General features: G+C 46.2%; 1 protein-coding gene across 1 annotated transcript; it reads left to right on the forward strand.

Moving 5' to 3' along the window:
• Positions 1-9122: 9122 nt before the first annotated feature.
• On the forward strand, positions 9123-11036 carry LOC122376635. Its single transcript, XM_043356521.1, has one exon. The coding sequence runs from the start codon at positions 9195-9197 to the stop codon at positions 10974-10976; it is 1782 nt and encodes a 593-aa protein (XP_043212456.1). The 5' UTR covers positions 9123-9194; the 3' UTR covers positions 10977-11036.
• Positions 11037-11739: the final 703 nt, after the last annotated feature.

Raw genomic sequence — 11739 nt, forward strand, 5'->3', positions numbered from 1 at the left:
CCTCCCACCTTCAAAAAAGTTAATGAATTGGCATGGAAGTGATGTCGCTCGATTCAGAAAGGGCAAAAACGAATATTTACCAAATTTCACCGAAAAATATCCACCGGTTTTCAAGACATTAGACTTTTACTTTTGTTTACTTTTTGGGGATCTCCGCTGTTCATAGCGACTTCATTTTGGAAGTGCGGCGTTCGCGGCAGATGTTGCGCGCAAATAGCATATACCACCACTGCTTTACAAAGATGTTAGTATAAGGTTTTAAAATCGTTAGATCACCGCTGACGTCACAAATTCTAAGGGGGCATCTCAATGCATTAGCCCCTACTGCAAGTTTGAAATTCCATATCTCCGAATTAAAACATTTTTCGATGTTGTGAGTGCCCAAACCGGTATTTGCAGGCCATGGCCACCAATTTGGCTATCTCAACTCAAAACTAATGTTAAGGTGGGATGGTCACTTTAAGTAAACTTTAATTAATTAATTAAGTTCAAGTTAACCAAATTGCATCATATCGCATATCATTCGATTCGGCTGATCACCAGGAATACAATGGCACCATTTTTTAAACCCCGCGGGGCTGGGGGAGGGCGTAAATTTTACCCCCCCCTCGCGAATTTGTGCAATACCTATCTCAAAAACGGCGGCGCGCAGCGCCGCCAAACTTTCAGTACCTTTTCTTACATCAATTTGACACGTACCCTGAAAATTTGAGCGAAATCCTTCGGATTTTTGTTTTAGAAAATGACGTTTTAGTGACGTCATGTTCGCCATTTTCGCCTCAAAAACGGCAAAATTTCAAACGCCGCTAACATCTTCATTTGTAAGGGAATCAAGACGTAACAAAAAAGGTTATACATGATTCTACTTTGTTTATCAAATTGCTACCTCGGTTTTTTGAAAATTTTTGATTTTGGCCCAATTTTTTCTTAAAAAAACTGACTTTTTTGGGAAAATAATTATGAAATCCAAAATTTTGCGTATATCTAAAAAACCGGAATATATGTCAGAGAAGTGGTCCGTGTGCACCTACATACCAATTTTTAGAAGAATCGGTTCAAAAATGTGGGAGTTATTCAAAATTTTATGACGTCACGAGGAACAAATTTTTTGAAAAATGATTTTTTTGGAAGTTCTAGACCTCGTACGGAAACAAAAATAGCACCATTCGATTTGCCGTGAAAAACTGCATCAGATAGACACCTTTTTAGGCCTTAACAACCAACTTCAAAATTTGACCTTTCTTGACCTGACCTTGACCTGACCTCGACCTGAAATTCATCCAGATGTGGTCCATATCACCTATTGAGTGTGCCTATTGAATTCTATGAATAAAATGACCCATAAAACATGTGTCGCACATGCCCTTTTCTATATTTTGTTTTCGGTGACCTGACCTGACCTGACCTGACCTTGACCTTGACCTCTGAATGATATTGTATGCAACGAATATTGTCTTGGTAGCCTAAGAACACATTTTGGGCAATCAGTCTCAGTCCATTCTTCGGCAACTACGGTGCAAGGCGGATACTGATACTGTAGAAACTTGCTATTTGTACCCTTGACCTGACCTTGACCTTGACCTCAAACTTTAAATTAAGTACATGTTTTTAGTTGTTCGTGATGAGATCTTTCGATTGGCGTTTAAATTTTCCAAATCGGAGCATTAGTTCGGGAGATAACAGGGGGGGGGGGAATTTACCCCCCCCCCCCCCAGCCCGGCGTGTTCGGCTGGAGACCCCAGCCCCGCGCGGGTTAAAGTGACCATCCCACCTTAACATTAGTTTTGAGTTGAGATAGCCAAATTGGTGGCCATGGCCTGAAAATACCGGTTTGGGCACTCACAACATCGAAAAATGCTTTAATTCGGAGATATGTAATTTCAAACTTGCAGTTTTCGGATTCTAAGGGGCTAATGCATTGGAATGCCCGCTTAGAATTTGTGACTCAGCGGAGATCTAGCGATTTTTAAATCTTTTACTAAAACGTTTGGTAGCACGCGGTGGTATATGCTGCTTTGCGCGCAACAAATGCAGCACTTTCAAATAAACTCGCTAGGAACAGCGGAGATCCCAAAAAGTAAACAAAAGTAAAAGTCTAATATCTTGAAAACCGGTGAATATTTTTCGATGAACTTTGGTAGGTATTCGTTTTCGCTCTTTCTGAACCGAGCGACATCACTTTCATGCCAATTCATTAACTTTTTTGAAGGTGGGAGGGTCCCTTTAAGCTCTAGCGTCATTATGTGCCAAGTTATTGGCAAAAACGTCATTCGACCTCAGTTGACCTCATTTGACCTGACCCATGGATAAGTACACCAAACAAAGAAGCAACAAGTGACCTGCTGTTAAGTACTGCGTAATAATAATATAAGAATAACCAGCTTTTTAAGAAGTGTTAAGTACTGCGGTTTCAAAGCACAAAAGTGGTAGAACCAAGGGCATATCTCCAGTATTTTCCGAAGTTAGTATTTTCCCATAGGCTTAACATTACGTTACGACGTAATGACCTCTAACTGACCTCAGGTTAGTGACATAAAAAACCCGAGCTATATGTTATACAACTCTGTGAGATTAGCACATCCTGAAAGTTTGAAGGAAATCAGTCCAAAACTGTGAGTTGGACATGTGCAAAAAGAAAGTTGAAATTTGACCATGACCTTGTACTGGTTTTTCTGACCTGGTGACCTGACCCAAGGTCACCCAGACCTGAAATTTTCGAGTCATATGTATAAAGGTTGCCCCATAGGCTGTGCCAAATTTGGCGGCACTACGCGCCGCCGTTTTTACGCTATCTTCGAAAAACCTTAGGGGGGGGGTCGCATCGACCCCCCCCCCCTGCCAAGGCAAGGGTTAAGTTGTTCAGGATACCTGAGAGGAAGATTCATTGCTCTGTCATTTTCACATCATGTATGGATTTGCATTTGTTCTTCGCTCGACTCAGCTAGGCATCAGGAAAGCTGACCGCGCTGAGCTGTCAGAGGTTGTACCGGCCTCAGCTGGGCTGGAGTGATGGTAGCGCCCGGCAGGGCGGGGCAAGCTTTTGACCGGTCGCAGGGCCGAACAGCTGTCACTGGTACGGCCTCTGACAGCGAAACCCCGCTAACTTTCCCTGCGTGGGCATCGAGCGCAGCGGGACGGAGCAAAACCTGTAGGTATAAGAAATTAGAAAATGTAAATTAAAGCATGTTGTAAATCTAGCAGAAAAATGAACTGTCTTCACAGGTATCCTGAATAACTTTGTTAGCGGTATGGATCGTTAAACAAACTAATATAACACTTGTTTAGCAGGACGAGACTCGAAGGTTTCTTCCGTGGTCGACAAGCCTAGCTCCGGGTCTGCGAGTCGATAAGGGTCATTTCACGCGTCTGTGTGGTTGAGCTTGATCCATCGTGACGCTCAGTTGTGTGATTGCGCGTTGTTGCCGGCTGTGAGAGGCGCATATTAAAGGAACTATCCCACCTTCTAAAATGTTGTTAAAACCAGTTAAATTGTGCCCGACTTTATAGATTGGATGACCAGGAACACGGTTCTGGCATTTATTTTTCATTAAACATCTTAGGCTTCCCATATTCCAAACACAAACTTTCAAATATGTGACGTCACAGCCCAAAATTACCTCCTTCCCCAGGCCACATTACTGTCATAAAGCTGATTCTTTTTACTCTGTAGGCACCACAACAAAGTTCAGACCAAGTTTCAAGCGATTTTTCAACGAACAAACCCATTTAAATCAGAATGACTAAACGAGGTGACGTCACGCTAACGGTCGCTCCATGTTGAAGATAGGGCCTTGCGCAAGGCCCATTTTCAAATGAAGGGAACGAATTTCTTCAACACCAAGAGGCCGCGGGGGTTGCAACCTAGATAGATAGTGGTTTCTGAACCTCGCCGCAAACTTGGCTATCTCAACTCAAACCCCATATTAACCTTCCAGGCGGTGGGGGGGGGGGGCATTTTTTTGCCCCCCCTTTAGTTTTTTCGATATATCTCGAGAACCGCTGCGCCGATTGTCACCAAACTTTCAGTACCCTCCCGGGAGCAGCTAGCGCACATGGTAACTAAAAATTTTTCCAAAGGCTATGATAGGTTGGCCGCTATTGACGTCAGAGTGACATCATTTTTGCCATTTTCGACCCAAAAAAAGGTTTCGCGGGAAGAGCTGTCAGGCCTACAGCTTTAGAGATACAGAAAAATGTTTCAGACATAAAAGGTGTGGAATTAAGAGGGCTACAAAACTGCTATTTCGGTTTTTCGAATTTTTTGGATTTTGACCCCCAAAAATCAAAAAATAGATTTTTCGAATATAATAGCCTAAAAATCCAAAAAAATTTTGAATTTCGAAAAAACCGGAATATATGTGATATCCCCTACCGCCTTCTATCTACATACCAAATTTGAGATCGATACCTCTTTTTTTGGCCAAGTTATAGCGAAAAAACTGTTCAAAATTGATGACGTCAAATTTTCAAACTCAATTTTTAGCAATTCTAGACCTCGTAGCGCAAAACAAAGACCACCATTAGACTCCCCGTGACGAGCTGCATCGAATCGATACCGATTTTATGCAAAAATATCAACTTTGAAATTTGACCTTTTTGACCTGACCTTGACCTGACCTCCACCAGAAAGTGACCTAAACCGTACCTGATGGTCTTATAACCAACACCATTGAGTTGGAAATGAAAAACTGGCCATAAAACATGCATCGCATAACCTTAGTAAAGTTGGGCTCATGTGGTGACCCTTGGTGACCTTTGGTGACCTGACCTGTGACCTGACCTGGTATGACCAGTGACCTCTAATAGCAACATATGTACTAGACAACTGACGCCTTATCGCTGATTTTCGACAAAATGCGTTTTACTCGGTGTTATAGCGCTTTCCCTAGAAGCCCCGTGAACGGTGAAACATTTTATCTTTGACCTGACCTGTGACGTCATCGGTGACCCCGAGGTCAATGAAATTTGGTTTCCCTTGACAAATTTGACAGGGCTATCGAACGCCGTTTGAATTTTCCGGATCCGTCCAGTAGTTTCGGAGATACGGGGGGGGGGGCAAAAAAGTGCCCCCCCCCCACCGCGCGGAAGGTGGCTGGTAGGCCCACCGCCTGCCGGGTTAAAGGTGGGATAGTCCCTTTAATATTTGAGAATATTTTATTGCTGCATATTGCTACTTTGGTATTCAGCTTTCACTGGAAAACGAAAAAACATGCCTATGATTCCAAGACTATCCTGGACGGCTCGTTGAATACAAAATTATTACTTTTTTTTACAAAAATCCAATTTTTGAAAAAGGCCATCGAACGATATCGATAAAAATATTTTTTTTTGGAATCAGCTCACCCTCAGAGCTTTCGAATGGTATATTTCGTTTCTTTTGTGGATGAAATGACTTTCCGACGAACCGTGCTACATGGATTTGGCACTCGTGTAGCTCTCATATGAAATATCTTGCACAGTCGTAACAGAGTTTATGACGAGAGACGCCCAGCACGAGCTGCATGGCCCATGTTACTGAAAGCCCAATTTCAGGTGTTTGACCTGACCTTGACCCGACCTGTGACCTCAAAATTCAATTGTCAACTACTCATCAGAAGCGTCTCGTCACGTTCTTTCGTTTGCCGTCTCGTGCGTTCGCTGCACCTATCGGTTCTTGAGTTATCGGCTGGGGCGTTTAACGCCTCCCCCCCCAGCAAATGGTGGGTGGTGAAATACGCCAACAACTGTCAGGATAATAATTGATGCATCAGTACAAATTATGTCATAAACTCAACCCATGGCGATAAGGGCACAATGTATTTGCTATGGACAAATGGCTTTCTTGGTTGTAGTTCGGATTGGTGATTTCGATATTCACCCGCGAGACTTTCATTCGTCTGGCGAGAAAACTTAGATGCATTTTCAAGAGTGGCGGCGGGGGACGTAGCCGCGGGCCGAAAGCCGAGCTAAATCGAAAGGAACATTGCGATTCTTAATGCCTACCTCATGCTGCAAACACGTTTAGTTGTTCGTTTGTTTGTCATTTATTTATGGTAATGGACATCACGTATGACGGTTATTATATAGAGTTAAATTTAAGCACAAGCGTAAACTTATTAGTCACAAAGCACCTTTAAAAAATAAAAAACAACAACAGAATATCAGCACGTACGTGCGAACAGTGCCACAGGGCCGCTCCCCTGGCATTATAACATAAGCTGATAAATCACAACATATGGGCGCCGCTATGCAGGCCACGTCTGCCGTCTATTTGACTGTACAAAGATTACAGTTCATCGCGAATCCCGCGCGCTTTCTGAATTCGCTGCTTTTTTCGTACGACGTAAGCACCCAGATGCTGAAAAAGGAAACCAATAAGCACCGAAAGGATGCGATCTTCCCGCCAAAACTGATGAAGCATGTTTTGGGTGCTTTCATCAGCTCTGAAGTTTGATCATGGTGCTTAAAACTGATGCTTAGATTAGCACCATCCGTGCGTTGGCGCTATTCCAAGCACCCTTGAAGCAGGGAAATGCTTAACCCGGCAGTTGCTGGGGTATTTCGCCACCCACCGTTTGCTGGGGGGGGGGGGGCGTTAAACGCCCCCAGCCGATAACTCGAGAAACAATAGGCACAGCGAAACGCACGAGGCGGCAAACAAAAGAACGCGACGAGACGCTTCAGGTGAGTACTTGAAATCGGGCTTTCAGTAGCATGGACCTCAGGACTTCGCAATGGGCGCCTCTCGTCATAAACTCTGTCAAAACGGTGCACAATCCATCATACGAGTATAAGGCCTACAAGAGTGTCAGCTCCATGTAGGGGTCAGTCAAGCATAGGTCAGGGTCAAGGTCAGGTCAACCGGGTAGGCACATATCCCCGAAAATCAAAACTGATATTCGCAGCCTGTGACACATGTTTTATGGGTAATTTGGGGCGTAGAAAACGATGGTGATATTCATTTTATCATATGTGTACGTGTTGGGCTAAAAAAGTTCAATTTAAGAAATGCATGTATCATGGTCGTGAAGTAGTCACGAGAAATTGCCAAGATTCAGTTCAAGATTTTAGAAACTGCGAAACGATAATCAATAATCGAAGATAGCCATCTGATTGTTAATGGTATTTGCATTCTAATGGCGTTTATGGCATGTCTGTATGTCAGTTTTAAGCACCATGATCAAACTTCAGAGCTGGAATTCTGTGATTTTATATGATTTTTTGAACATATGCCGTTTTTGGTCGAAAACTCAGAAATCATGACGTCACTAAAACCTCGATATCTCAAAAGTTTTCCATACGATTTTTTGAAACTTTGTCACAATAAACTTCAATCAATTCACTACAGATACCCAAAATTTAGGGCGCCTGCGGCGGGCCGTTTTTGTGCTATAGCCCGGCGAAAAAAGTGGGGGCGTTTAACGCCCCCCCCCAACAACTTGCGGGTTAACCCTCGCCCGTATAGGGGGGGGGGGTCGAACGGACCCCCCTCGGTTTTTCGCGAATAACTCGCGTAAAATGCGGCCGATCGCGACGAAACTTTCAGTGCCCTCGCGTTAATCAATTTTACACCTACCCTAAAATTTTCATGACCCTGACCATAATGACCTTTGACCTGTGACCTACTTTTCGAAACCATGGTTGGCCGGAATCGCGATTCGGCGTATGTCGGCTCGCATTAGCCACGCGTTTGCAGTCTTTTCGTGGTTTTAAGCGTTCAAACATGGGATATGATGCTGCTCCCATGCATTAGGGTGGGTGTCAAGGTCACCGGAAGGTCAGGCCAGGTCACTGACCTTTGATGACCTCGGTTCACTTTTTCGAGTTTTACACGTTTCTAGGCCAGTTTTTTTAAGCTGAATTCGAATTTAGCAACCATATGAACATTTACGAAGTAGTTTTGGCACCTTCGTAACATGTTACGAAGCTGTCAGAGGCGGTTGCCACCTACTACGAATACCCTTAAAGTTGACCTGACCTGACCTGACCCGACCTGGCCTAAATGCATAAAGACATCATCTGTGATCAAAACTAACATGATATTCGTAATCAGCACCCCGAAAAAACCCATAGCAGCCACGCTTTACGACTTTCTAACAGGTCCCGATTCTCCCGACTTTTGGGTCATTGACCTGACCTGGAAGGTCAACCGATGACCTAGGACCTTAAAATTGGGTATCATTGGCTTCCTCTCGTCACGGGCAGCACGCTCGTTTTTTTTCCGCGAAGCTCTAGCTCGATCAGGGGCGAAACGGCAAGGGGGGGGTCCAACGGACCCCCTTATACGTTCGCGGCTGGAAAAACACCAATACGGGCGAGGGTTAAAGTGCGGGCAAATTTTCAAATACGGAACTTAGACAAGTACCTAAGAGTCTTAGACTGCTTAATGTAGAACATTTTCAGTGCATGTTAAGCACCCAGGGCTCTTGTTCCATAACCGTAGCATCCGACTAGCACACCGGGATGCCATTTTTTACAGGTATGTACTTGAAGCGCAGTTTGATGTAATGTACAAAAATTGGGATGCAAGCAATGGCATACCTGCAGGTATTCGCTGAGCATAAGCCTTTGAGCCCATGTTGCATGGGTGTAGCAACAGGTGCCGAGCTGATTGCAGCGGCCAGTAACGATAGCGTATCGTCATAAACCCGTACGCCATCGACGGTCAGTCGCACTTTCGGGTTGCGAGGCGGTGGCGGGTTCCAGCTAGCCAGTCGTGGGTCCCAACGAGCCTGTGCCGAACTCCACCGAGCCTGTGTCGGACACTAGCGACCCAGGGTCGGGTCCCAACGAGCCAGTGTCGCGCTCCAGAGAACACGTGTCGGGTTAAAGTGAGCCACTCTAGGAAGCCGGAGAAGGAACCAAGCGAGTTATTCCAGCGAGCCGGAGGAGTTCAACAAGCTGCTCCAGTGAGCCAGTGTCGGACAGTGGCATATGGTCCAGGCAAGTGGCAGCGGAAGCTAGTGGTCAACATCATGACTAAGGTTACTGCTAGTGAGCTGATTCGAATTGGCATCCCTCTCGCATTTATAGTATGCTGTATTTTGATTCTGCTGTCCTATTCAGACCTTCAACATCAGCCGCAGTTTCTACAGTTTCTACCTGAACACCATGCCTCGTTGTCAATGCCTCGACCTCGGGTAACAGGCCTGATCGTCAATTCAAGCGTTTGTCACCTGCCGGATTTTGATCCGTGGGATGACACCATCCGGGATATGCTACAGAAGGAGACGCCTCTGAAGGAATGCTCCCACGACCAGCCGATCACCCTGACCCAGCGTGGACTGCAGCTGACCATGGAGGTCCATCATTCCCGTCTGAAGGGAGGCTGCCAGCCAGAATGTTGCATGCGCAGCGTGGCTCGAGACAAGGATGGAAGGTCCGACGACGCGTTCCGATTTGGAGTTAAAGAGACATGTTTCCGGGGCGAATCCACACTAAACGTCACAGACGAGTTCATTAGGGTGAGATGCTTCTGTTCAACCACTCCAAAGGCGACATTGTACGAGGATTTCAGAACATTCATCGTTCCTAAGGCCAACAATACGGATTCACAACCCAAAAGTGATGTCAAGAACAAAGAGAAGGTTGGCGTATACTTGGTTGGACTAGACTCAATTTCCACATTGAATTTCAAGCGCTATTTGCCAAAAGTTCAGCAGGTCCTCGAAAACGAGCTTCGTGCAATACCGATGACGGGACTTACTAAGGTTGGTGTTAATACTTTTCCTAATATAGTGCCTTTGCTAACGGGTCTGGCTGTGAATCAACTAAACCAGTCTCTGCGTGGCAGCCCCTTTGACCATCAGCCTTTCATATGGAAGTCGTTTGCCGCTCTAGACTACGTAACTCTGTACATGGAAGACGAGCCTCTCTTCTCCACCTTCAATTACATGAAGAAAGGATTTTTCTCCCAGCCTACTGACCACTACGGTCGGCACTTGTACCTGGCAATACATCGTTCAAAACTGGCAAAGCGTAGTGGCAACCACTGTGTGAACGGTCGCCTCACGCTTGACCTCCAGCTTCAGTGGCTCGAAGACCTCATCGCTCAACCAGATCCGTCTCCGCAATTCGCGCTCGTGTTCAGCAACTCCCCAAGCCACAAAGGTCCTCTTAGCCACATCAGACCACTGCAGCCTCGTCTGCTCCAGTTTCTGCAGACGTACCGTACCTCAAGACGCTACAACTCGTCGATCTTGATCCTTTTTAGCGACCACGGCATGCGTTTCGGTCCCATCATGCGTACAGAACTGGGTGGGTACGAGTCGAGGATGCCGCTCTTCTACATCGTACCACCGCCGCGGTTTGAGACTGACCACCCAGAACGTCTCGCCAGCCTGCGCACCAACTCCCGGAGGCTGACTACCTTCTTTGACGTCCACGCTACGTTGCGGGACGTTCTCTTAGACGCCGGAGCGACCAGCTCCGATCTGCCCGTCTTCCCCGGCCCCGGGCATAGTCTGTTTGCGCCTGTGCCCGAAGAGAGGTCCTGCGAAGATGCTGGAATCGCACCTCAGTGGTGCGTGTGCCGGGTGCGTCAACCACTTCCTCCTGACCTTGATGTCGTCAGCCGCGTCGCGAACGCCACCGTGCGTCACATTAACGACGTCCTGCTGCGCCAGGTTCGAGCACAGTGCGCCGAGCTGCGTTTGCTACGAGTGATCGACGCATATCTGACTCTCTCCGAGACTGGTGGGAAGGTGAAGGACACTCATTACAAACTGGAGGCTTTCGACGAGATCTCTGTGCGACTGGTGACGGAGCCCGGTCTCGCTGAGTTCGAGTCCACTGTGCGCTGTTTCCAGGGACTCGGCTCCTCCGAGCAGAGCCACCAGCGGACTGCTGCAGTGGAGGGGCTGGACGGCCGCTGCCGACCGCACCACAGGCTCTCCGTCATGGACGTGTCAAGGCTCAACCTCTATCGCGGACAGAGCGAATGTCTGAAGGAGCACTTCGACGAGAGGAGGTTTTGCTACTGTAAAGAGCTGCTGTGAGCACCCTGCTTTAGATAGCACGATGTGGCCTGTGCTGTGTAGAGTGCGATGTTGCCGATGTTACCGTAGGTACTGATCGACTATCACGTTTCAGTATAGCTGCAAAATGTTGGGTGATGTTCGGTGCAGCTAGGGAATCATGTGAGCTGTAATACAACCTGTCCTAGATATTTCCGGCGAAATACTGGGGCACGTTTTGAAATGTAATAGTGAGCTTAATTATTCCACAACGAAGCACATGAATGATTTACCGTTTAACGATTTCCCAAAGCTCATTGTTTCATTGTTACATTCCAACGTGTGACAATCTAGGCATAAGCCGGACATTGTGCTAACATGGACATAATTGCGTTGTGTGACTTCCAGTTTTCAGCAGTGCTTCGTGCATGGGAGTACTCGGCGTGACATACCTATCCAACATTCGTGCACTTCATGTGTTACCGGTGATTCATATACATTCAATGTGCAATGTGTACATTCAATGGCATCAGGTATTCATGCTCCAAGTTGCACCGTTCATAAATAAGAACATGAGCTTGACTGTGTCTACGACCTGCGACAAGTATGACTGTATAGTATACAGTATATAGGTATACCTATTTCACCTCAGGATAACATAAGGTCCATTCGAAATGCACGAAACCAAATGAATGCACTTCGAATTCCCCTCAGGAGTAAGCTATATAAGGGAGCAATCGTCAAAGGGTGGAGCGTTGCCATGCAATATACCAGCGTTGTCATGCACTAACGATGAGTGCATGTG

The sequence above is a fragment of the Amphibalanus amphitrite genome, unplaced genomic scaffold, assembly GCF_019059575.1.
Source record: "Amphibalanus amphitrite isolate SeventyFive unplaced genomic scaffold, NRLGWU_Aamphi_draft 002217F_arrow, whole genome shotgun sequence".
NCBI lineage: Eukaryota > Metazoa > Arthropoda > Thecostraca > Balanomorpha > Balanidae > Amphibalanus > Amphibalanus amphitrite.

Bases quoted from the DNA above. Each gene is read 5' to 3' on its own strand.
- LOC122376635 (XM_043356521.1), top strand. From the start codon at position 9,195: ATGCTACAGAAGGAGACGCCTCTGAAGGAATGCTCCCACGACCAGCCG.